This window comes from Argentina anserina, chromosome 5, assembly GCF_933775445.1.
Source record: "Argentina anserina chromosome 5, drPotAnse1.1, whole genome shotgun sequence".
NCBI classification, from domain to species: Eukaryota; Viridiplantae; Streptophyta; class Magnoliopsida; order Rosales; family Rosaceae; genus Argentina; species Argentina anserina.
Genome location: NC_065876.1, coordinates 16,951,300 through 16,978,783, shown reverse-complemented (window position 1 = coordinate 16,978,783; position 27,484 = coordinate 16,951,300). Strand labels below are relative to the sequence as shown.

The following is a 27,484-nucleotide window of genomic DNA, read 5'->3' as shown; positions in this document are numbered from 1 at the left end:
GATTGGATGGAGTGCGGATTAGGGTTTAGACTAATCCTATGGCCTTGTCAATAATTGAGTTGGTTCCATGGCATACATGTTTCTTTCAAGCTCAGCTGTCAATCTGCAAGTGATGAAGTGAGGGGTAACCCACCAAGTTGAGAAGTCTGTATACCCCATTCCATTAAACCATGTCAACATCCACCTTCTGCCTTATGTGTCCATAAAGATATGGGAATGGAATTCCTTCCCCCCAAATTCGCCAATGGAACGAGTTTCTGCACTAACAATTAAATGTCACTAATTGGTGAAGTGCACGAATCATAAGAACGTTACTCTAAAGGTGAAGTGTTATTGAGACAATCCTAAGCCCCAGTTATTACTACTTCAGTGGTTTAACGTGTCTAATGGTGAAGTTCTTTTCAGACAAAAGACCGAGTCTAAGATCCTAATTCTTACTTCTTCAATGGGTTAACGACTTGACGTGAAGCTTAGGACCCATGAATTCGACTTAGGTATTTTGTTGTTAATGTAGAAATCTCAAGAATGATTTGACAGTAGCTTTTTTTTTTCTTTTTTTGAATAATAGGGATTCTTAATTAAGATATCATGATGGCATCAATTTGACTAGGGAATTTTGGGGATTTGTTTAATGCACCGCATACCATTCGGCATCTATAGGTATCTAACTTGCTAGACAAGTGGAACCACACCAGAAGAAGCATCGGTGGAAATCTGAAAAAAAGTATAGAAAGTGATATGTTCATGACTTCTCGATCTTTAAAATACGATTAATGTACATAGAAGGTTGAAGCTGTATCATCCAAAAATTTATAACATAAATCCAGACAATTACATCACTTTACAACACTGCAATTTCAAGCTGTTCTATTTCAGACAACCCCTTATTCATACATCTTAGTATTACTCTGTTACAACGTTCTGAATGCGTCAACGAAAACCTTAGTTGGTGGCAATATTTCTGCAATTGGGATAGGAAAGGTTGATTAGAATTAAAGAGATGGTTTCAGGAGGATGGAAAAATCTCTGAAGCACCAAAATAAACAAAAAACTCAAATACAGTAAATACATGCCCATCTGTGTTCATTTGCCAAATGTAAGCAGAAAGCTTATATATGTTGTCTAATATACCCAACATAATAGACATGAAATATCACTTCATACCTCTTGAAATTGCCGACAACTCTTATGAAGGAGCATCCGGCTGCTTATCTGGTCTAGCATCTACAAATGCTGGTAACTCATTGTATGCCTCATGCAATCTGGACAAAAGGGGGAACTGGGTCTGTACAAACAATTGAGGAAAGAAACTCATGAAAAATGCAGATGGCAAAAGCACTTGACATTTAGACTAAAAACTTTGAAGGAACAGAGAATTAGTTAAGGGCTACAATCAGCATGAGCAACAGAAGGGGCTGTTAAAATGACAATAGAAACAAGCAGCTAGTTGATAGAAATATTCGAAATAAATGCAAAAGCAATGTTACCAATTAAAATCATACTGAAAGGGACCGAGGCAATTTTATATTAATAACTAAAAAGGGTCAACAAAACCAAGTTAGCCTGACTAGCTTGTCAGATAAGGTATGAGCCACAAGCCATAGGTAAAGTTTTCTAGTGCTATGCACTAGCTAATGTTGGACTCGGGCCTTATTTTAAGTAAATTTCAATATTTGGACTGCAAATTATAGTTGCCAAAAGTTATAACTCTTTACAGCAAAGAACTGGTGAATTAAGTTGAGTGTACACTCCTGAAGCATGCATTTTTTACCAAGTCCGGAAGCAAATCTGCTAGGCAAGCACTCTATATAACTAGTCAAATACATTATTATTATTATTATTATTATTATTATTATTATTATTTTGCATCATTCTATAACTACTCTAGGACCAAATATATACAAATACCCTTTTCTTTTGCTGAACTTACCACAGAATAAATTCAAACGGACAGGCCACAATAGACTTTAACTCAATGTATAAAAAATGCAGTTTCTTATACATCATAGGCAATAGATAATTGTGGCCCAAAGAAGTGCAGATGCATGATAAGGTTCTTTGACCTCTATTTGATGCCTCAATCGTTAAGTACTACAGAAAGCAAAGGCACATAGAAATTGCATAATGTGATTGATCTATCAGGAGTCAGAACAGTTGAAAAGGACTAATTCAATTCTCAAACAAAAAATAACAGGAAAACAAACACGCCATGTCACAAAGACATGAATCAATCTTACACTACCAGTTGAATAATTTCCCTTTTATATACATATCCTATGGTTATAACTTTAATCGAAACAAGAAAGGAGCAGTACCATGTCTAGATTGTACCTTATAAAAGCTACATGAATCTGGGGCGCTAGGAATATATCAGCCTGCAATTATTCATCAAAATGTTTTAGATATATTATAATTTTCTCCAAACAAAGTTATTTCACACCAACTAGTATTGAAATCCTGAGGTCCAGAACCTCACAACCACTTTGGTTCTAAGAGATTAATAATGTTCACGATGGTCCACTGGTATTTCTCTGTTCAATTGTATAAAATGGGCATATCTTCAATATTGTGATTATCTTTCAAGGCAATGGTTATAGTAATCTCAATTGTTAAATTTAGTTTGCAAAATGTCTAAAAGTACTGAAAACACGAGTCTAAGTACTTGGGGAGCATTGAAGTTGCATGATTTTTCTGTACGGTTTGTAAACAATGATGTGAGCTAAACGTTATGACTTATGCAATTGTAGTCAAAATGGTTGTTTAATTTTGCAACAAAAGTTACCCCTACTACATAAGATGGAAGTTGCATGATTTTTCTGTATGGTTTGTAAACAATGATGTGAGCTAAACGTTATGACTTATGCAATTGTAGTCAAAATGGTTGTTTAATTTTGCAACAAAAGTTACCCCTACTACTACATAAGATGGAAAGACAAAATTGATCAAACATACAAAGGAAACTTCATCTCCAGTTGCATATCTTCCTGCATAGTTTTTCAGTAGAACTTCAAGAGCTGAAAGAAATGAATAGAAGATATTAGACTTAAATTTTTCACGGGAATATGAATAAGCACATACTAAGACTTTTACCATTGTGCTAGAGAAGTAAGACTGAGGAAAAATTATTACTATTATCCTTTTTTCTTCCATGGGCTAGAGAAAGAAAACCATTAAGTTCAAATTTGTGGTTTTCTGGAAAGATTCCTTTCTTTTTTCTTTGGGCGGGGGGATGTAGGATTATTTGGAATTTCAATGAAAAGTTTTTCTAAAGATCACCAGCAAAACCTTTCCCAATATGAACTTTAGCCCATTCCATTTTCTCATCTGGACTAACCTTTTCTTCAATGTACTTCTGTAATTGCGAAAGCAATGAGTCAGATCAATGTTAATGATTGGATGATAATACAGCACTAACAATGAAAGCGTTACAAAGTATGAACTAGCAAAAGCATCCAGCTAGTTACCAGTACTGCCAGATTCTGAAGGGGCTGTATGCTTGAGGAAACAATGTTTGCGGCCTAGACATCAACACAGGGAGAAGAAAATAGCATCAATACCTTCAAAAACTTACAAACTAAGTGTATTTGGACTTAAGCATAACAAAACATTTAAAGCATTAGCAAACTCACACGAAACTCAAAGTATATCATAAAACTAGATGATGACATAATTCTCTAACAGATTTAGGATCATTCAGCTGCATACTAAGTATCAACACACAATAAAAACTACAACCAATGTCATTTAGGTCCGTCTAGAATGATACTATGTCAGGTAAGGTACTAAGATGACACAGTTCTTGTCCATGCAAACAAGTGTTGCCAAGTCAATTCTACTCTGGAGTTCAAGATATGACTATGGGGTTGTTGCAGCCATGAGAACATGAAAATCCAGTCACTTAGTAAGAAGCAGTGCATTGACTTATCCATGCAAACCCATCCAAACAGTTGACCAAATTCATAACAAAAGAGACCCAATATCTCTGAAACGAGACTTACCTGGAGGTTAAAGGCCTTTCGTTGAAGGTCTTTAGGTAGCAATGGATGTTGTGGATACTTTTCGTCCAAATACTGCGAAATATGACAAGAACCTAATTAAAACATAATGCATATCCAAAGAAGATCAAGCTAATCGCATAAAGAACACACAGACTGACCAATAAAATGGCAAATGAATCGGAAACAGCTATGTCCCCATCCACAAGCACCGGCACATAGCCGATAGGATTGAGCTTCTAAACTCTGCCACACACAAAAAAACCACCAACACCAACATCAAGTCAAAACAGAAACACACACAAATACATAGATAAATATAGAGATGATTTCAAAGTGTGAGGACTAACCAGGACTGAACTGTTCTCCCTCCAACAAGTTTACAGCTTTGTACATACACAAACACAACTTCAAGTGTAAGATTTTGAGATACTGAGAATGAATTTCATGTTGGAATAAGTAAATGAATTTTGATGGGGGGAAATGAAACCTTTGAGGTTGAGGGCAATCCGGACACGGTAAGAGCAAGAGCTCCTGAAGTAGGAATACAGTTTCAGTTGGGGATCACCCATGTCGGCCTAAACAGACAAAACACGTTCGATCTGAGAGTTTGACTCAACAGAAGAGAAGAGACTATCTGATGATCAGAGGAGGTTGGAGCAAAATAAAAAAATGCCGGCTTTTGTTGTTTGGCTTCTTTCTGGCTGACACGGAGCTGCCAATACAAAGTAAAAAAGGCTTTTGTTGCAAGTCTTTTTGAGGTAATTAAAAAAAGAAACATTTAACAAGGTACAAAGTAAAAAAGGCGAAATTAGCTATAGGGGCAAACCGTGTTTTAAAGGGTTTAAATCTGTAATGTCTAAAAAATGGATTAAATTCAATTGACCCTTTGAAAGGAACATCGTATTAGTACATATACTTTCAATTTCCTCAAATAAACCCCCGAGCTCTCTAATTTTAGTTAGTCATATTAATTTGCTCATTTTTCATCCAATATTAACGTTAATTTTGACAATAGGACCCATTTTAAGGGATAAATGATCATTTTATGATATAAATGCATACAATTGACCGACTTAACGTTCAATGTGCAATTAGCTTTTAAAATGAGTCACATTGCCTGAGTTAACTTCCAATTTGGACGAAGAGTCTAAGAATGAACAATTGGATCCGATTGATTGAAATTGGAGAGTTCGAAGGTCTTTTGATGAAATTAAATTGGGGAGTTTGGATACTAACATAACGTCATAACCAAAAAAGGGCCCTGAGCTTGCCACGCCCTTAGGAGAGAGAAGCTCTCTCTTCTCTCATCCTTTTTCCTCAGTTCACTACTTCCTTCCAGTCTCGCTTTCGTGGTTGATCACTGCCCCGATGGTGGCAGGTTTATTTTCATTTTACTTTTCATCCTTTCTCCCTTCACCCATGTCTTCCTGATCTTTCGATATCAGATTCCCGACCTATGTCTTTCTCCTGTTTTCAAATCTCAAATTCTTCACAGTTGAGGTGCACATCCTTATCACCAATCAGTCTCTTTAACGAATGGTCACTGATTCGGTACTCCATTTTTGGTGTCATATCGTATATCAAAAAAAGGCTTGCCAACATTTTCGCTCAAGCCTTTCTCGTTTCCCCTTTCTTTTTTTAGTTTTCTTCGGTTACTATTTTGTCTGGCAATTCTTTGCCATACGTTTTGCTGATGGTGTTAAAGGATGTTGTGTATGGTTTTGTAATTTGGACATCGGTGGTTGCTTGGGATCGAGTTTGTTTGGGATCAATTTGTTTCCTTTGAACATTGTTATATGGATTCCAAATATTCAATTGAGACTTGGTTGCTCTTTATTAATAATTTAATATTGATTCAAACAACCTAAACCCTCAGGGTTTATACTCTTGTTTGTTATGTATGGTGATTTTCTGGGTGTTAGATTCACATATTAGCCATTAGTTCAAATGAAGGCATGGAAAATCAGTGAATATATCACTTACATTGTTCGTGTTACAAGATGAACCCCTTCATGAGCTCTCAGTTAGTTCACTTGGCTTATTTTAGTTGGATTCTACTTTGGTTGTTAGTTACATTACTTACATAGCGCTTCCCAAATTATGAATATACAAGAACAGAAAACAAAAGAAAAGCTGAAAGCAAAGTGAGTCCCTTTATGATTCTTGGAGTTTTGGTGTTTCTGTTTCTATAGAATTTTTCGACTACTGTTTATCGGTGTTGACTTACACATAGTCGGTTTTGCTCAAGTTGATCATGTGAGCAGCACATGTCCTAGGTTAATTATATCTTGAAGACATATATATATATATATATACAGTCCCTATCCAGAGTGAAGCTTCACTCTGAAATTACAGAGTGAAGTTCCAATTTTGGCACACTTTTCGGTCAAATTTTTTCACCATAAGCGATTCAATATTTAGATATGCTATTCAAGATCATCTCTATAAAGTTTCATCCAATTTGACAATGATTTGAGCTTTCAAAATTGAGATTTACACGAACAGTTTTAATTCATTCATTGATTTAATCTAATTTCAATACCTTCACGATGTCCGAATTAGATGAAATTTTGTAGAGATGATCTTAAATAGCATACCTAAATATTGAATCGCTTATGGTGAAAACATTTGACCGAAAAGTGTGCCAAAATTGGAACTTCACTCTGAAACTTCAGAGTGAACCTTCACTCTGGATAGGGACTATATATATATATATATATATATATATATATATATATATATATATATATATATATGGCTTGTTAAGCAGCCGCATGGTGAAGAGATGAAGAGAAGCATAATTGCAGCCATATACTTGAATACTCCTACTGTATTTTCTCTTGGTGGTGGTAACGTAGCCATCCAAATTTGAAGCTTTAAGAGTTTAGTTGTTGGGGCTGCTATATATTGTAATTAAGAAGTATTACTCTTCTTCTCTATTGATTAAAGAGAGAACTAATAGTTTTGGGTGTATTGGGTTTTGGTGGAGAGAGTTATTATCAACTTTAGTTGTTTGTTTCTCATATTTGATCATAGTGGAATATTTGCCAGCTCCAAGAGTGGATGTAGCTCAATCACATTGATTGGATGAACCACTATAAATCATTGTGTCCTTGTGTTTTTTTTTCTTTATTGTTCCATATCAATATTGTTGTTTGTTACGCTTCCGCACAACAAACTGGTACCAGAGCAAGTTCCGAATTGGGATTGATATTGATATTGTTTGGAAGTCATGGTTGACGATAATGTTGATGGTGAGAAGAAAAAGAAAGGGACTTCACGTTCTTCGCGGGCTAGACCATCAATTGGGAATACCAAATTTAAAGTTGAAAAGTTCGATGGAACAAATAATTTTGGCATGTGGCAGTGTGAGATGATGGATGTCTTGTGTCAACAAGAATTAGATATTGCTCTTGAAGACAAACCAGATGACATGACTGATTCAAAGTGGAAACAGATTAATAAGTGAGCTTGTGGTTCTATTCGATTGTGCCTTGCAAAAGATCAAAAATTCTCTATTATAAGGGAAACTTCAGCAAAGGAGTTATGGAAGAAACTAGAAGATCAATACTTGGTCAAGAGTGTAGAAACTTGGTTTCACCTGAAGAGGATGCTTTTCCAGTTCAACTACAAACAAGGTATTTCTATGACTAAACACATCAGTGATTTCAATAAGATACTTACAGATTTTGTTAATTTAGAAGTTCAAATTGATGATGAGGATAAAGCTTTGTGTTTGCTTAATTCTCTTCCTGACGAGTATGAGAATTTGATAACAACATTGTTGCATGGAAAGAATGAAGTGAAATTTGATGATGTCTGCAATTCATTGATTAATTATGAGTGTAGAAAGAAGGAGAAGCAATTAGATAAAGTGTCGGGTGAAACACTTGTAGCAAGAGGTAGATCAGATGATAAAAAGTTTAGTGGAAAAAGAGGTAAATCTCGTTCCAAGTCAAGAAGTAATATTCATGCAAAAGATGAATGTGCCTTCTATCATCAAAAGGGGCACTGGAAGAAAGATTGTCCCAAGTTAAAGACTAGAGACAAGAAAGACCCAGAAGTGAATATGGCAAAAAGCGAAGATGATGATAACTTCGATTTTGCTTTGAGTGCAGATTACTTCGAAGACATTGAAATTGATTTGGCTTTGGCAAGCTTATTGGCACTTGATTATTCTGACAGATGGATAATGGATTCGGGTTGTACCCACCACATGTGTCCTAACAAGGAATGGTTCTCTACTTTGAGAGAATTGGATGGTGGATTAGTTCTTATGGGTAATGATAGTCCTTGCAGAACTCAAGGGCTTGGTACAGTTCGTGAAAGCTATGCAGGGATTGGTGAAGCAAGGCTTGTTGAAAGGTGCAAAGACTTGCAAATTGGAATTTTGTGAACATTGTGTTTTAGGAAAGCAGACTAGAGTGAAATTTGGTACAACAATTCATAAGACTAAAGGAGTTTTAGATTATGTTCACACAGATGTATGGGGACCTACAAAGACTACATCTTTGGGAGGTAAGCGGTATTATGTTACTTTTGTTGATGACTTCTCTAGAAGAGTATGGGTGTACACCATGAAGCATAAAGATGAAGTCTTAGATGTATTTGTGAAGTGGAAGAAGATGATTGAGACTCAGACTGGTCGGAAAATTAAGCTCATGTCAGATAATGGTGGTGAGTACAAGTCTAATCCGTTCTTGAAATTGTGTCAAGATGAGAGCATTGTGAGGCACTTCACAGTTAGAGGAACACCGCAGCAAAATGGAGTAGCAGAACGCATGAATCAGACTTTGTTAGAAAAGGTTCGGTGTATGTTGTGTAATGTTGGATTAGGCAAAGAGTTTTGGGCAGAGGCAGTTACATATGCAGGCCACCTTATTAACAGGTTGTCTACAGCTGCAAATGAGGGCAAAACTCCTATGGAGGTATGGTCTGGAAAACCTGCTACTGATTATCATTACTTACATATTTTTGGATGTTCTGCTTATTATCATGTCAGGGAAAGCAAGCTTGATCCTAGAGCAAAGAAAGCTATTTTCTTTGGCTTTAGTGATGGTGTGAAAGGATTCAGGATATGGTGTCCAGATATAAGAAAGATTATTGTAAGCAGAGATGTTACATTTGATGAGACTGCTATGATTAATCAGAGTGAGCAGAATAATTCTGAAAATCAGAATATGACCATAGAGAACTCGAAGCAGGTGGAGCTTGAGAAAAATGTTAATGAAGCTCTAGGTGATTCAGAAAAACATATAGTTGATTATTCAACTAATAGAGATACAGGTACTGAAGTAGAGGCTCAAACCCAAGAGTCTACGCAGCAAGATGAACCTATTGCATTGAGAAAAGGAAAGAGGAATGCTCCAGCCAGCTTGGCTTAATGATATGGTGACTTATGCACTTCCGATGACCGAAGAAGAAATTCCTACTACGTATGAAGAAGCTGTAATACATGCTGATAAAGTGGAGTGGAAAAGGCTCTGGGTGAGGAGATAAAGTCTCTTCATAAGAACAAGACTTGGGAGCTGGCTCAGTTACCACATGGGAAGAGAGCAGTTTGTTGCAAGTGGGTTTTTGCCAAGAAGGAGGGATCTCGGTACAAGACTAGATTGGTAGCTAAGGGCTATGCACAAAAGAAAAGAATAGACTACAATGAGGTATTTTCTCCAGTTGTGAAACATTCTTCTATTCGTATTCTTTTAGCCTTAGTTGCACAGTTTGATCTTGAGTTAGTACAACTTGATGTTAAAACTGCATTTTTACATGGTGAATTGAATGAGGAGATCTATATGAGTTAGCCAGATGGTTTCAAAGTTGCTGGTAAGGAAAAATGGGTTTGTAAACTACAAAAATCATTGTACGGCCTTAAACAGTCTCCTAGGCAGTGGTACAAGAGATTTGATAAGTTTATATTTGGTCAGAAGTACACTAGGAGTCTTTATGATCCATGTGTTTATTTTCGCAAGCTACATGATGAGACTTTCATTTATTTGCTCTTATATGTTGATGATATGTTGATTGCATCTAAGAGCAAGGTAGAGATAGATAAATTAAAGTCACAGTTGAGTGGTGAATTTGAGATGAAGGATTTAGGAGAAGCAAAGAAGATTTTGGGCATGGAAATTGAACGAGATAGATCTAAAGGCAAGGTATGTTTGTCACAGAAACATTATTTGAAGAAGGTACTACATCGGTTTAGTATGGTTGATAAAACTAAACCTGTAAGTACACCTCTTGCTTCTCATTTCAAGCTTAATTCTTCTATGTCTCCTTGCACTGATGATGATAAAAAATATATGGCTAAAGTTTCGTGTGCTAGTGCTGTTGGTAGCTTGATGTATTCTATGGTGTGTACTAGACCAGATATTTCACAGGCCTTAAGTGTCGTGTGTAGATATATGCATAATCCAGGTAAAGGCCATTGGGAAGCAGTAAAATGGATTCTACGGTATATTCTTGGTATTGTAGATGCTGGAATAGTGTTTCAGCAGGATATGATGAATCAGTGTGTTGTTGGATATGTAGACTCTGATTACGCAAGTGATTTGGATAAGTGCATATAAACTACAGCTTATGTATTTACTCTTGCTAGTGGAGCAGTGAGTTGGAAGTCGAATTTGCCAACATACTATTGCTTTGTCGACTACAGAAGCTGAGTATATGGCTATAACAGAGGGTGCAAAAGAAGCTCTTTAGCTTCGTGGCTTGCTTGAGGACTTGGGTGCAGTTCAAGACTATGTGGATATTTATTGTGATAGTCAGAGTGCTATTCATTTAGCAGAGAATCAGGTTACTCATAATCGTACTAAGCATATTCATGTCAGATTTCACAAAATTCGTCAATTGGTGGAGGATGGTGACATAGAACTCCAAAAAGTGGGAACTGAAGACAACCCTGCTGATATGTTGACAAAGTCATTTCCATTGAGCAAGCTCAAGCACAACTTGAACTTGATTGGTGTTCGTAGCATTTGAGTCCCTACGGGTGAGAAGTAAGTATTACTCTTCTTCCTCTATTGATTAAAGAGAAAACTAATAGTTTTGGGTGTATTGGGTTTTGGTGGAGAGAGTTATTATTAACTCTAGTTGTTTGTTTCTCATATTTGATCATAGTGGAATATTTGCCGGCTCCAAGAGTGGACGTAGTTCAATCACATTAATTGGGTAAACCATTATAAATCATTGAGTCTAGAGCAACAATAATGTAATACCCCGAAATTTAGTATTTACTATTTAATACTCTAAGGTTATATACTTAGAATTAATTTAATTTTTCTTTTAATATTTGTCTTTAGAAACCAATGATGCTAAGGTCTTACTTTCAAAGATATAAAATTTCTTTTTTGTAAGTATTCGACCACAATTTGAGTACGTTAATTCATATTCTTGCGTATACTCGATATCTTGAGTTTAATACTAATACTAACGATGGATTCTTTGCCCTGGATGGATCCCCGGTTTGTGAACGATACCCTCTTGTTTTATACTACTAACGATGCTTACAAGGTTAATATTGATCTCGAGAAATCCAACCGATCAAATGGCGCCGTTGCCAGGGCTCCATCATTATGGATCCCAATCTTTTAAGTTCGAATTCACTGTTCATATTGTACATTTATATATTCTTATATTATTTTATTGTAACATATAGTAATTATATATTAGGTTGTTGTTTTGGTGATTGAATGAAAAATTGTTGTAGGTTGTAAATCAAACGGAATAGATAAAGTCCCTTTTGCTTATGTGTTGGTTGGTTGATCACATGTATTATTAGTTTAGGTTTATTTTCTGTTTGATCCGAAATATATCCCAAATTCCTCAAGCTCTTATGAATTCGTTATTAAATGTTGGTGATTCTTTGCCCTGGATGGATTCCCAGTTTGTGAACGATACACTCTTGCTTTATACTACTAACGATGTTTACATGGTTAATATTGATCTCGAATAATCGAATTGATCAAATGGTGCCGCTGCCGGGGATCTATCTTTATGAATCCCAAATCTTTTAATTTCGAATTCACTGTTCATATTGTAAATTTGTATATGTTTTACTTACTTTATTCTAACATATAGTAATTTTATATTAGGTTATTATTTTTAATGATTGAATGAATGATTGTTTAGGTTGTAAATCAAACAGAATAGGTAAAGTCTATTTTGTTAATATTAGCCTTAACCCCTCATGTTTTCTTCCAAAGTTTTTGCATGAGGTTGAGGGCGGCTTTTATTAACACTTGGAGAATTTTCTAACACCCAAGTTTAAGTCCAGCTGAGTAAGGGGCACACTCTTTTATTACCCTGGTGCATGGGATCAAAATTGGATCTCAGAGAACTATTGACTAACATACAGCTCGATGATGGAGTCCATAGGGAGTTCGCTCTCCATAGTTCAACAAATGAGTCATACCATGTTCACTATCTCTAATTGAGCTATACGGTCTTCTGAAACAAAGACTTGATCTTGTGTCTAGACATCCATACTTAGGCCACACGTCCACCTTGATTTACAACTTAGAATCAATCGATCATTCAATCATTGAAATAGCAAAAAGAACTTGTGAATTGTATGAACTTTGTAAATGTAAAGAACTAACTTTGTAACATGACAATATAGTTGTCGTGCCTCTTCCATAAGTGTGCCGTGTATATGACCAATGAAGGGCACGATTCATGTCTTCATTTTGTATCCTTCAATGCTAACTTTTATATTTTCATGTTACAGGAACTATGCATGTCCGAAATATCTAAGAGAACAAAAGAGCTCAGAGATCAATTCAAGCACTTAGAGATTTAAATAACTCTTTCACGAGTGGACCCTTAGATTTCGAATCATCTCCAAGCAATTCAATCTTAAACTCTTCACCTAGATCAGAAGAAGATGAGGACCTTTCCTTCCCCTTCATCTTCAATTTAGAGTCAGACACAATTGCAGACTGTGATATAGTTCTTGTTGGTGCTCCAATGACACTCAAGAATGCTTTCATCCCCACCACCCCTGAATCACCTTCATGCATTGCTTTCACTCCACCTAATGAAGCCAGCTTCTCCATTCCGGTTCAATTGCTTGGGCAACTGCCTAAGTATTATGGTTCCTCAATGGAAGACCCTAATGTTCACCTTAGGAAGTTCTTGGACATTTGCAAGCTCCAATCGATTCATCATCTGCCTCAAGAAGGCTTGAGGTTGCTTTTGTTTCCATTTACCCTTAAGGACGATGCTAAACGTTGGTTGTACTCTTTGCCTCCGGGAATCATCACCACATGGGATGCAATGACTAGGAAGTTCTTGAAACAATTCTTTCCTACTTAACTCACGAAAAGACTAAGGAGGGAGATTCAGAACTTCACTCAAAAGGATGGTGATTCACTCTATGAGTTATGGGAGGAATTTCAGGAACTACAAAGGAAGTGCCCTCACCATGGTATTTCGTTGGATGACTTGGTACAATTCTTCTATGAAGGACTCGACACCACTAACAAGAGTATGGTGGATTCGGTATGTGGCTGCACATTCATGAACAAGACCAGTCAATAAGCTTACTCCTTGATTGATGACTTGGCTGACAACAATCGACAATTTAGTTCTAAGGAGAAGAGAGGAAGCAAGAGCCGTGGGGTGTATGATGTTGATGCAAGAAATCAGATGACTACTTGATAGGAGCACAAAGTGTGACATTCTTAATGTATATATGCCCTATTCTTATGCTTTGTTACTTCTTATTTGGTTGTTTTAGGTTCATATTTGTCATATGTATGTTCTAAGTAGAGCTATTTCGAATTTAGATGATTTGATGATGAAATTGTGCTAAGTGTTAGAAATCCTTATTGAGCTAGGAGTCCTTACTCGACTAGGACTCTACTTTCCTATTTTCATTCTTTCATATTCCTTAATCGACGAATTCTTTTCAGGAAAGACAAATCATATTTGGAAAGGAGGAAGAGTTGCCGAGTTGCATTCCTAGTTGAACAAGGAAATCATATTCGAGTTGAAGAAGGAGAAGAGGAGGCCGGCCTAGCTACTCCTAGTTGGACCAAGATTGTTGCCGTGCAGCCCTTAAGTGATCTCCCTATTGGACTTGGTTTCCTACATCAAGTTGGATATGGAGTACATAAATCAAATCTATAACAAAGAGGATTTCAGTTTCCTAATTGGATTCTACTTCCTTATGGGACGGCAAGAAGGCTTCCTAGACTCATATATATAGAGGCTCGGCCTCCCCATTCAGATAATCATCAGCCCTACACACAAATACAAGCCATAGCTCTGCCGAATTCATTCTTCACCCTTCCAAGAAATCCTAAAACCGATTTCACCATTCTCCACCTTTATCTATAGCCTTGAAGCACGATTGAGAAGAGGTTTCATCCATAGAAGTCTTGGCTACACCTTGTAGGATCGATTGATTGATAAAGTGTAACCATGATTCTCTCTTTATTTCAATTCGGTTTTGGTTTTATTCTTGTTCTTGGATGAGTTGCGATTTGTGTAGTGTAATCTTGTTTCAATTTTGTCTATGAAATAGCTACTTGATTCAATTTATATAAAGGATTCGAAATTATGTTTTGGTTTTATGGAATTTCTGTTTTGGTTTCTGCCGAACCTAGTTCTTGAGTGATTTTGATACTTATATGTTATGTATACGCTTGTAGCATGATATTTAGGTTGTTGGATTAAAGACTTATGCTAAGAACATGTTTATTCTTTTATATGTGATTTTCGAATTGCATGGTTGTTGGTTAAGTAAGTGACATACTTGATGAATTCAATGTGCATGGCTTTGGAATTACATGATGAAGATGAACATGTTAGATTTTGATTATGGCTGCTTGGTAGTGATCGAATGTGTTAAGTGTCTATGTGTTTAGGTTACTGCTTAGAACCCTAAATGCATGATCCATCCTTGGTTGTTCATTATATAGTCTCGGCATGATTCTTAAGATAGACATAGGACTTGTTTCGATTCTTTTGTATGAATTATTTTGGTAATTGTTTATGTGTTGGTTGGTTGATCACATGTATATATTAGTTTAGGTTTTATTTACTGTTTTTATGCCTCAATCCGAAACCTATATCAATCTTTTATATCTTTATGAATTCGTGTTAAGTGTTGTGATCCTAAGCCCTGGCTGGATCCCCGGTTTGTGAACGATACCCTCTTGCTTTATACTACTAATGATGTGTTCAGGGTTAAATATTGATGTCGAGTAATCGAGCAATCATCACTACTTTAGAAAGAAAGCTTGATGTTCTAGTCAAGGAACGCAATGGTTCGACCATCAGCACACAAGCGTGTGGCATTTGTTCATTCAAGGACCACACCACCGAGAATTGTCCAAATGGTGCAATGACTGAAGAGGAGTTGAACTTCATGGGGCAACAAAGGCCTAGGTATGATCATTATTCGAACACATACAATCCTGGACTTAGAGACCATCCCAACTTTCGTTGGAACAACAATGCTCAACCATCCAATGCTCAAGGTCAAGGACCTCGTCCTTCAGGTTTGTTTGTAAGGCCTCAAGTACCTCAAGGATCTGTTCCCTTTAACTCTAACATTCATGGTTTGAATAATGCATCTGCACCTAACTATGATGAACTTTTGAAGTCCCTTGCTCAAGGGCAACAAAATGTAAACTCTGCTACTCAAGCTTTAGTTACAGGTCAACAAGCTCATTCTAAAGACATAACCGAGCTTAAGAAGCAGATGGGACAAGTGATCGACTTCATGGGCAAGATTCATGAAGGAGGTAAGTTGCCGAGCCAAACTGAGCCAAATCCTAACGTGAAGGCCATGATGACAAGAAGTGGGAGGATCTTGGATGCTGAATTGCAGCAAAACAAGAAGGCCGTGCCTTCTAAAGGAAAAGAGGCCGAGAGTTTCAATGCTAATGACATAGAGAAGAACCCTGCCTCCTCTAAAGCTAATGATGTCGTGCCTATTCCCAAAAGTGATCATGCCGCGCATGACAAAAGTAAGGATCCTAACTCTAGTGGCTTAGTTTCAACTAATGCTCTTTCTCGTGTTCCCTTCCCCAATAGATTTGCAAAGCAAAAGAATAATGACTTTGATCAAGTCATGCTCGACATCTTCAAGAAGGTGGAAGTGAACATGCCTCTTATTGAATGCATACAACAAAATCCTAGGTATGCTAAGTTTTTGAAAGAATTGTGCACTAATAAGAGGATGACTCGAGAGAAGGAGGTTGTCACAATGAGTGAGACGGTTTCTGCCGTGCTCCAACGAAAGCTACCACCAAAGCTTAAAGATCCAGGGAGTTTTTCTATCCCTTGTACAATCGGAAACATGATATTTGAAAAGATAATGTTAGACTTAGGTGCATCGACCAATGTAATGCCTTACTATATTTATGAAGATCTAGGTCTAGGTGATTTGAAATGAGATAATGTTGTGATTCGATCCAACAAAGTCCCTTTAGGCTATGTTGAAGATGTTCTTGTGCAGGTTTCGAGCTTGATATTCCCTGCGGACCTCTATGTCCTTGACATGGAGCCAACTGAAGCAGATGGATCTAAGTTGTCAAGGATGAGATCACTAAGTTACATGATTGTGGTGTCATCTACCCTATTTCGGACAGTAGGTGAATCTCTCCCATTCAAGTTGTGCCAAAGAAGTCCGAAATCACGGTGGTAAAGAACAAAGATAACGAGTTAGTGCCTCAAATGACGGTGACTGGTCATTGTGTGTGTATCGACTATAGAAAGCTCAATGCCACAACAAGAAAGGATCAGATGCCGTTGTCATTCATTGATCAAATGATTGAGAGTTTAGATGGTCATTCTTTCTATTATTTCCTTGATGGATATAGTGGATACAATTAGAATAGTGTTGCGGAGGAACAACAAGAAAAGACGACATTCACATGCCCCTTTAGTACGTTTTCTTATCATCGCATGCCTTTTGGTTTATACAACGCTCCAGGTACGTTTCAACGTTATATGTATCACATTTTCTCTGAGTATATTGGTTCTAAAATTGAAGTTTTCATGGATGATTTCTTTGTTTATGGTGAAAATTTCGATGCATGTTTAGAGAATGTGGAACTTGTGCTTAAACGTTGTGAAGAAACTAACTTAGTTTTGAATTGGGAAAAATGTCATTTCATGGTTACACAAGGCATTGTCTTAGGCCATATTGTTTCATCTAGAGGAATTGAGGTTGATAAGTCTAAAATAGATCTTGTGCGTCACTTACCCCTTCCCACAAATGTGAGGGATGTTCGATCGTTTCTTAGACATGCAGGTTTCTATCGTAGCTTTATCAAGGACTTTTCCAAGATTGCGAGACCATTGAGTTCATTGCTTCAAAAGAACGTTCCCTTTCACTTTGATGATGATTGCAAGCACGCATTTGAGTCATTGAAGAAGCTTTTAACATCGGCACCAATCACGGCACCGCCAGATTGGTCTTTTCCGTTTGAATTGATGTGTGATGCCTCCGACTATGCAGTTGGAGCCGTGCTAGGACAGAGGAAGGACAAGAAACCTTACGTCATCTATTATGCCTCACGAACACTCAATGATGCTCAACAGAACTACACCACAACCGAAAAAGAACTTCTTGCCGTGATCTTTGCTTTAGATAAGTTTCGTTCTTACTTACTTCAATCCAAAGTTATTGTTTACACTGACCATGCAGCTTTGAAGTACTTAATGACGAAAAAGGATGTCAAACCGAGATTGATTCGATGGATTCTCTTACTCCAAGAGTTTGATCTCGAGATCAAGGACAAGAAGGGAAGTGACAATGTTGTGGCGGACCATTTGAGCCGTTTGTTGAGAGATGCTGAGCCCCTAGCCATTCAAGAGAGTTTTCCGGATGAGCAACTCTTTCGAATTGAGGTAAGTGAGCCATGGTATGCAGATATTGTGAATTATGTTGTTTCTAAGCAATTTCCAGATATTTTATCGCATGCTCAAAAGATTAGACTCAAAGCATTAGCTAAGTATAATGTTTGGGATGAACCGTACTTGTGGAAACATTGTGTTGATCAAATCATTAGGAGGTGTGTCCCTGAATATGAACATCATTCTATACTTACCTTTTGTCATTCTGAGTCTTGTGGGGGACATTTTGGTTCACGTAGAACTGCTCTTATGGTGTTAGAATGTGGTTTCTTTTGGCCTACGATTTTGAAAGATGCATATCATTTTTGCATGACTTATGATAGATGCCAACGCATGGGAAATTTAGGATCTAGGGATCAAATTCCTATGACACCGATTATCTATGTCGAAATATTTGATTGTTGGGGTATTGATTGCATGAGACCTTTTCCTAACTCGAATGGTTTCTTGTACATACCTGTTTGTGTTGATTATGTTTCGAAATGGGTAGAAGCAAAAGCCACACGTACTAATGATTCTCGAGTTGTTGCAGATTTCCTTCGTTCTAACATTTTCTCTAGGTTTGGTATGCCGAGAGTTATCATTAGTGATGGAGGATCTCACTTTTGCAACCGGACCATTGAGGCATTATTGAAGATATATGGAATCAAGCATAAGGTTGCTACGCCTTATCATCCCCAAACAAGTGGACAAGTCGAGCTATCTAATCGTGAGATTAAGAGAATTTTGGAGAAGTCTGTTGGACCATCAGGCTAGGATTGGTCTCAACAATTGGATGATGCTCTTTGGGCCTATAGGACGGCATACAAGATTCCTCTTGGCATGTCACCATTTCGGTTAGTCTATGGCAAGGCGTGCCATCTTCCTGTGGAGCTTGAACATCATGCATGGTGGGCTAAAGAATTTTAACATGGACATTGATGAGACCGGATTGCATAGGAAGTTGCAGTTGCATGAGCTTGAAGAGATTAGGAATGAGGCCTATGATTCGGCAATGGTTTACAAGGAGAAGACTAAGACGTTCCATGACCGTATGATTAGGAAGAAACACTTTGTCGTTGGGCAGAAAGTTCTTTTGTTTAATTCTCGACTTAAGTTGTTTCCTGGTAAATTACGTTCTAGATGGATAGGTCATTTCATTATTACAAATGTTTTTCCTTCTGGTGCTATCATGATAAAGAGTATGGTGAAAGGCACCAAATTTCAGGTCAATGGACATCGCTTGAAGCCTTATTTTGAGAATATGGAGAATCACATGATTGAGGAGACGTCTCTCCTTGATCCTTCGGCAAGCAAGTGATCTTTTTGAGATAGTCTAGGCTATAGACTCTAAACTTAAGCCAATGAAGGAGCCATCAACGAGTGTTTGCATTTTCTTATCCCTTATCTCTTTTTATTTTTCGTTGCTTATCATATTGTACATTGAGGGCAATGTAAGTTTTAAGTGTGGGGTGGGGTATACATCATTCGTTGTATTCTATTGTTTGATGTTTATGTGTTTCAATTTTGTTGTTTTGATTCTGATTTTCAATTTTTAGTGTTATTTTCGGTTTTGTTTTTAGATTTTAAGTTGTTTTTGTTTTTTGTTTTGAGTCTTATGTATGCCTTTAACTGTCTAGGATGAGTTGATCTTTAAATGATTGGTTGATAGATGATCACAAGATTGGAAATTGAACTTAATTGTTATTTGATGGTTAATCGATGTGTAGAAATTGTACGAACATGTAGTAGATGAGGATTTTGAAACTTAGGTACAGAATGAGCATGTTCCCTACTTGTTTGAATTCATGTAACCTATGTGAGTTTCGAGCCATATATGTCTTTCTTTGGAGAGTTTAATCTATCATTTCTTGGCTATATAACCTCATTACATCTGTTTTGATCAATTCATATGCCATAGAATTGCAATGAACTAGAGAATACTAGAACTTACTTTGTGAAACTTTCAAAACTTTTATCATAATATACTCTGATTTTGAAAAGGATTGTTGGATCTTTTTAGGATTCCACCACTTTATGCCAAATAGCCGTATGCCTTATTTGTGCCTTGCTTGAGACACCTTAGTATTAACCCCTTTGAGCCTACGTTAAACTTTTTCTTTCATTACAAACATGTTAATATCCTTGCTTAGTATAGTTATATCTCTACCTTGTTCTTGAGGCTTGGCAGAGCTGATATTTGATGTTAATATGGAGTGATGATTCGATTCAAGTGTGGGGTTATGCTATGTATGTATTTGTGCCGTATGAAAAAAGGTGAAAAGAAAAAAAAATAGAAAGATGCCGTGAGAAGAAAAAGAGAACAATACATGGACACGGCTTGAAAACAAAAAATATATAAAGAAGTTACGGCATAGCTATGTTTGATGTGAATTTGGAGTTGTGATATATTTGTTGACGGCTCAATAATGTTGTACTTTAGCCTTTGTTCGTTTTCACAATGTTTAGAGTGAAGAATGAGTCCAACATGATTAAATTGGCCCTTGTTTTATGGAGAATGGCGACATAAGGTGGATGATTCTTGCTCTTCTAAGTCTTGAGGATGACCTTTGTGATTCCTTTTACCTGCAAAATGATATGCTTACCGAGCCTAAGCTTACTTTTTATAAAGATCCGCATGATTCTTAAAATGAGTAGCTCTTGATTTGTGGAGTTTGTTTCATGCGTAAGCATATGGTTTGGGTTCATTTGTGCATATGATTGGTATCATTCATGAGGTTTTCAAATTCATTATATGTTCATAACTCTTGTGTCTGAAAAGCTTTTAAGCATATACCATGTTCTTGAGAGAAAATATTTGGAGTGCATATCCCTTGTGAGTTGAATTTTGAACTTGTTTTGAACATGTTGAGCTTAATATCCTCTCTGTTTCTGTCATGTCTTACTTGTTATGCGATATCTCATGTTTATTAACCATTGAATTCAATATATTTATTTCGATTAAGTGTTATTCTTGATGCTATGATTTTGAAGATCTCTGAGACAAATTGTTGAAGGCATTATAGTTGAGTCATTAGTTTAGTTGTATTGATTTTTGTTTTATGCTTTGGTTTCCCTTTCTAGTGTTTGCTAAGGGACTAGCAAAGTTTAAGTGTGGGGTTGTTGATAGGAGCACAAAGTGTGACGTTCTTAATACGTTTATGCCCTATTCTTACTCTTTGTTACCTCTTATTTAGTATGTTTTAGTTTCTTTTGTATGAATAATTGTCTAGGTAGAGCTTATATCGATTATGAGTAAATTGATGATGAAATCGTGCTAAGTGTTAAGAATCCTTGTTGAAATATGATTCCTTGTTCGAGTAGGATTCATCCTTTTGTATTTCTTTATTTCTAACGTACTTATTCTTATTAGGAAATACAAATCCATGTTGGAGAAGGAAAGCAATCCTAATTCCACAAGGAAAGAGAAGAAGATACACTTAAAAGCCCAATCCATGCAAGAATTAAAATGCTGTCAAGATTCGTAGTCCAACTTTGACGGGGTCTCCTGGATAGCTCCGATCGATTTAGAGGACGTACCATATATGGATGAAAATCTACGGAAGTCTAGTTGAAAATTCCAGTTGGAATCATCTCAATATCTATTTTCTAGAGAAAGTTATGGCCAGAACAAGAGACAAAGGTCAGATCTACCGAATCTAGGAAACCTCAACCAATTTGGTTTCAACTTTATGGACTTTGTGGCCAGCCTCCCTTGGGTTTCTTCCTCTATATATAGCACCTCAATTCCATAGAAAAGGATCATCAACCTTGCTCACAAGACTTGCCAAAGCTCTGCCCAAACACTTTCATTCACCAAGCATCATAGAATCCAAATTCACCACCCTTCACCATATTTTCTGTCCAAAGCTTGAGACTAGGATACCATACTCTTAAAGATCTCGTGTTACCTCTGTAAGGAACCTTGGAGGGGAATTATAAGTAGTTGATTAATCGTTTGTCCCCTTTGTTCCTCCACCGATTATGATCTTAAGTTCGACATTGGATAAGTGCTTTAAACATGTTGATTTCTCTTTGTGATACGTAATTGCATGATGAATTGGTATGTTAGATTTTGTAGCAAGACAAGTAGTTGAGCTTGATAATATCCATGTATTAGGAACCAAGTAGGAACTTGATGCAAGATGAATTATGATACTTATGGCATGAACATGATTGAGAGTAGATTTCGTTACCTTTGTTATTAGGCATAAATGCCGATTTGCACCCCAAACTTGGCTGAAATTGTCAATTTGTACCCCGAACTTGCATTTGAGTCAATTTACCTCCTAAACTTGGTAAAAATTGCCGATTTACATCCCGAACTTGTATTTGAGTCAATTTACCTCCTAAACTTGGTAAAAATTGCCGATTTGCACCCTATCCGTTAAATTTAACTGTTTCTATCCAATTTTGTGTCACATGTCATGCATTTAAGGGGTAGTATTGTCATTATATATTTATATTTTTCTTAAAAACAAATAAAAATATTCTTTAAAATGAGGATTATTTTGTTAATCAAATTATTTATTTACATCTTTTTTCTACCTACTTAACCCTACTTTGAATTATATATTCAATATACCCACCCATTCAAATATAGTGTGTTGTGTATAAATATATTTTTATATGTACACATTGTTGGAGGATGAACAAAACAAGAATAATAACGACGTAATAGAACAGAACGTAACCGTTTATTGATTGATAATGAGGCCAATATATAGGCATTATATAACCATAATCCCGTAGGATTCGGAGTCCTAATCTATTACAGAGATGCGAATCTATCTCTAACAGAAACCCTAATAAGGCTAAGACACACACAATGGTAGAATAGTAATTCTCTCGGAACACACATTTATTTTTAATTTTCAATATATTTATTTATTTATATTTTTTCTAATATCTTTTAACATACCATATCACATAAAATAATAAATATATAAATCAATAATATGCTTCGAAAAAAAACATTGTAGCAAGTGTTCCTCTTAAGTAATTTTATTAATTTATTTCATTATTCAATATGAATAAATATATAATAACAATACTACCCCTTAAATGCATGACATGTGACGCAAAATTGGATAGAAACAGTTAAATTTAACGGATGTGGTGCAAATCGACAATTTTTACCAAGTTTAGGAGGTAAATTGACTCAAATACAAGTTCGGGGTGTAAATCAACAATTTTTACTAAGTTTAGGAGGTAAATTGAATCAAATGCAAGTTCGGGGTGTAAATTGACAATTTCAGCCAAATTTGGGGTGCAAATTGGCATTTATGCCTTGTTCTTATGTTATTTGTTTGGTAATTACTTATGTGTTGGTTGGTTGATCATATGTATATATTAGTTTAGGTTTATTTTCTGTTTGATCCGAAATATATCCCAAATTCCTCAAACTCTTATGAATTCGTTGTTAAATGTTGGTGATTCTTTACCCTAGATGGATCTCCGGTTTGTGAACGATACCCTCTTGCTTTATACTACTAACGATGCTTACAGGGTTAATATTGATCTCGAGTAATCGAACCGATCAAGTAGACCCTGGAGATTTCCCTTGTCTAAACGGGTCTTAGAGTTGAATATAATCTCAGACTGAGCTCCAAGTATATGCTAGTGTTTCAACCAAAAGAACTTCTTTTGCAACTCATTAGCTTTTGTGTCTATGACTAGAAGTTGTTTCTTGCTTTTCATATGGAACTGTTCTCGGGACTTCTTATCAACGTGAGGTGATACTTTTGGCATATATGATATTATGGACTGATAGGAGCACAAAGTGTGACGTCCTTAATGTATATATGTCATATTCTTATGTTTTGTTACTTCTTATTTAGTTATTTTAGGTTCGTATTTGTCATTTGTATGTTCTAAGTAGAGCTATGCCAAATTTGGAAGTTTTGATGATGAAATTATGCTAAATATTAGAACTCCTTATTGAGCTAGGATTCCTTACTCGACTAGGACTCTACTTTCCTATTTTCATTCTTTCATATTCCTTAATTGTCGATTTCTTTTCAGGAAAGACAAATCCTATTTGGACAAGGAGTAGTGATGTCGTGATGCATTCCTAGTGGGGAAAGGAAGTCATGTCCGAGTTGGATAAGGAGAAAAGAGGCCGGCCTTGCCATTCCTAGTTGAAGAAGGAGAGATGCCATGCAGCCTATGTGTTTCCCTATTGGATTTGGTTTCCTACGTCAAGTTGGATTTGGAGTACATCATTGGGATGACATGAAGGGTTTATTGTCAAGTCTATATCAAAGAAGATTTCAGCTTCCTAATCCAATTCTATCTCCTAATTGGAATGACATGAAGGGTTTATTGTCTCCTATATATAGAGGCACGGCCTCATTGATTTTGTATCGTTAACCTTGCCCACATACTAGCCAAAGCTCTACTGAATTTCATACTCACCCTTCCAAGAAATCCTAAAACCGATTCCACCATTCTCCACCATCATCCTTAGCCTTCAAGCACGATTGTGAAGAGGTTTCATCCCCTTAGAAGTCACGGCTACACCTTGTATAATCGATTGATTGATAAAGTGTAATCATGATTCTCTCTATGTTTAAATTCGGTTTTGGTTTTCTTGTTCTTGGTTGTATATGCGATTTGGATATTGTAACATTGTTTCGATTTTGTCTATGAAATAGCTACTTGATTCAATTTATATAAAGATGCGATTTCATGTTTTGGTTTTATGATTTTTGGTTTCTGCCGTGACCTATCTTTGAATGATTTCGATATCTAAGTGTTATGTATATGCTTATAGCATGATATTTAGGTTGTTGGATTAAAGACTCATGCTAAGAACACATTTATTTTTTTATATGTAAGTTTCGAATTGCATGATTGTTGGTTAAGTAGGTGCCATGCTTAATGAATTCAATGTGCATGGCTTTGGAATTACATGATAAGATGAACCTGTTAGATTTCGATTAGGACTGCTTGGAATAAATCGAATGTGTTAAGTGTCTATATGTTTAGGTTACTTCTTAGAACCCTAATTGCATGATCCAACCTTAGTTGTTCATGAGTAAGTCTCGGCATGATTCTAAAAGGAAAGCTAGAACTTGTTTTCGGTTTACTTGTATGATTTGTTTTGGTGATGGATTGTGTATTGGTTGGTTGATCACATGTATATAGTAATTTAGGCTTTATTTTCTGTTTTTATTTGAATGCCGAACCTATATCTCCAAATCCTTAAACTATTATGAATTCGTTGTTAAATGTTTGTGATTCTATGCCCTGATTGGATCTCCGGTTTGTGAACGATAGTCTCTTGCTTTATACTACCTACGATGCTTACAGGGTTAAATATTGATGTCGAGTAATCGGACCAATCATGGACGCTTACCAAAATTAAATCTTTGGAATGTATCTCATATATCATATATTTGTATGTGCATCTCTAGGTTGAAGTCGATAATTTCCAGTTGAGAAGCTGTTTCTTTGTAAACAGACCGACATCGGACTTATCATTGAAGAAGTCCTCACTTAGTCACTTTACCTCATACGTCTAATGGTGGTACAAAGATTTCAGTCATTTCATCAAAATTTGGTTGCAAGGAATCTTATCAGCAATTTTTTTGTGCTTAGTTTTTATGTGAAACAACTTTTCCGCTTATGTGAAATAAGGTATGTATCAGCATTGCAATGGTCATGTCCTTCCAGAGAGCTCAAATGATGTCTGACCAATATTCACATGTTAACTATGTATTCGTGCTTAAGCCAGTATGGATGGAAGATGAACAATTCCTGTGATCGATAATTGATTTACATATTATTTAGCAGGGTTGTTTGGGAAAGAATGTGCAGTTAATGTGGTTTTAGACTCGACGAAAAAGATCAAATTAAATACCAAAATCTGATAGGGTCATGAAAGACAACCCAGAAATTGGAGATCCCAATTTGTATTCTTTCGGTTTTCTTCACCTATGTTTTCTCTAGGATTGAGGATTAGAATACAGAGACTTATGGTTCATGGCATCAAGTAATGATCCCGATTTTGCCATATCAAGCTCCTTTGAGCTTGAAGGCTATACATACAATACCGGAGTCGGGAGCTGTTTGAGCATTTTTCTTGCTAATATTTTGCCGATATCTGATTCAGCTTGATCACACGTAATCCGAAACTAACAGTCTTTGTAATCTAGACCTTTTTGGTGAGAAGAAAAGTAACAAGCCTATTAAACAGCTTCATATAATTTAGGGTTTGGGGAGGATATATGTTTGCTCACACGGGTTTCATGTTGGAAAGGTTTGCTACGTCACCTACGTGAGCAAAAGTATATGGAAACGAACATAAGCAACACTCTCTGAGACGTTAGGTTGTTATAGTTGATAATATATCAAAACTAAATGACTTAATTTGCTGACACCATTCGATCATGACCAAGCAATGAATTATACTAATTCTCAAACTTCTATCTTATTTTTATTTCAAATTGACAAATCAATTTTCAGTTCATAGTACTAACAACAACAAAGCAAAAGCTATTCTGGAATTCCCAATTACTCACCAGTTCACAACAAAGCAAAAGAAAACAACAAAAACACATGTATATATAGAGAGAAAAAGGAACAAAGAGCCTCTTCTTACTTTGACATGGTTTTAGTCATCGATCAAGTCCCATACTTCTGAAACTCCCAATTTGTTGTTATCTAAGGGATAGACTTGACGAGCCTTGAGCCATCGGCTAATGCAGTGGAAGTGGAAGGCATGGTTGCAAGTTCCCCAAGTCACCGTGCACTCTTCGCTCGTCGCACTTTCCATGTTGGCTTGGAATTCTATGCACTTGTCCATTATATGGTTCCTGCAGATAGCGCAGTTCTCCACCACAATATCCCACACCTATACATCCTCCGTTCCACTTCAGCTCAAAATCGCTTGTTGGTCTTTTTGCTCAAAGGAGCTCCATCGCTTGATCCCTCTCCGGCCAGAACCATCTTCACGTTAGAGTCCAATGATCCCGCCATGGATACAACTACATACAAAAAAGCTTAGCTTTGCTTCTGTTTGTAGGAAACTACCAAAAAATCATTGACCCATTGTTACTTTTGAAGAATGTGATGAGAGTTTGTATACGCTATTTATCTAAACTCCGATATTGAGTTACCAATCAGGTGGAGTCATTTTGCAGACTTCAGGAGGAGTTACTACATGTTATCTTCAACTGTAGTTGGTACGTTATGCTCTTTTTCCCTTCGACCAAACTTTTTTTTATTTTACTTGAGAGGTTTTTGTTTTACTTGACAATGTTTTTACCGAGGCAATAGTATCACACCATGACACATTAGGATCGCGATACAAGAGGGAGTGTTGTAGGAGAATCACTCTCCGTAATCTTCCGGTGTATCTTGTTCTAATAAGTATAAGTTAGTTTAGATAAGAAATGATATATAATCTCTTATGCTACGGGATACTCAATGTAATGTCTATATAAAAACTCATTTATTAATGAATAAAAAATGATGTTTCTCTATTATGGTGCGTGTTACATTTTTCTGTAACAAATTTATTAATTATTCATTTATTTATAATATAATAATCTCGGTAAAGTAATAATTTCTTCTAGTTCCGATATTAATTTATTTATAGAGATGTTATTATAATTTGGCATAAAGGCCAATCA

General features: G+C 36.3%; 1 protein-coding gene and 1 non-coding gene across 2 annotated transcripts; both read right to left on the bottom strand.

Annotated features, from left to right (window-relative positions):
- Nucleotides 1-778: 778 nt before the first annotated feature.
- LOC126795254 (glutathione S-transferase zeta class-like) lies at nt 779-4,689 on the bottom strand. Its single transcript, XM_050522097.1, is given in 10 exon segments — nt 779-961; nt 1,165-1,285; nt 2,316-2,375; nt 2,953-3,014; nt 3,277-3,352; nt 3,465-3,518; nt 3,999-4,070; nt 4,157-4,239; nt 4,346-4,389; nt 4,422-4,689. Coding segments are annotated over 9 exon segments (696 nt in total). The 5' UTR covers nt 4,568-4,689; the 3' UTR covers nt 779-961; nt 1,165-1,186.
- Nucleotides 4,690-13,319: 8,630 nt separating this feature from the next.
- Nucleotides 13,320-13,426, bottom strand: LOC126796555 (small nucleolar RNA R71). Its single transcript, XR_007672396.1, has one exon. It is a non-coding gene; the product is annotated as a small nucleolar RNA R71 (small nucleolar RNA).
- Nucleotides 13,427-27,484: the final 14,058 nt, after the last annotated feature.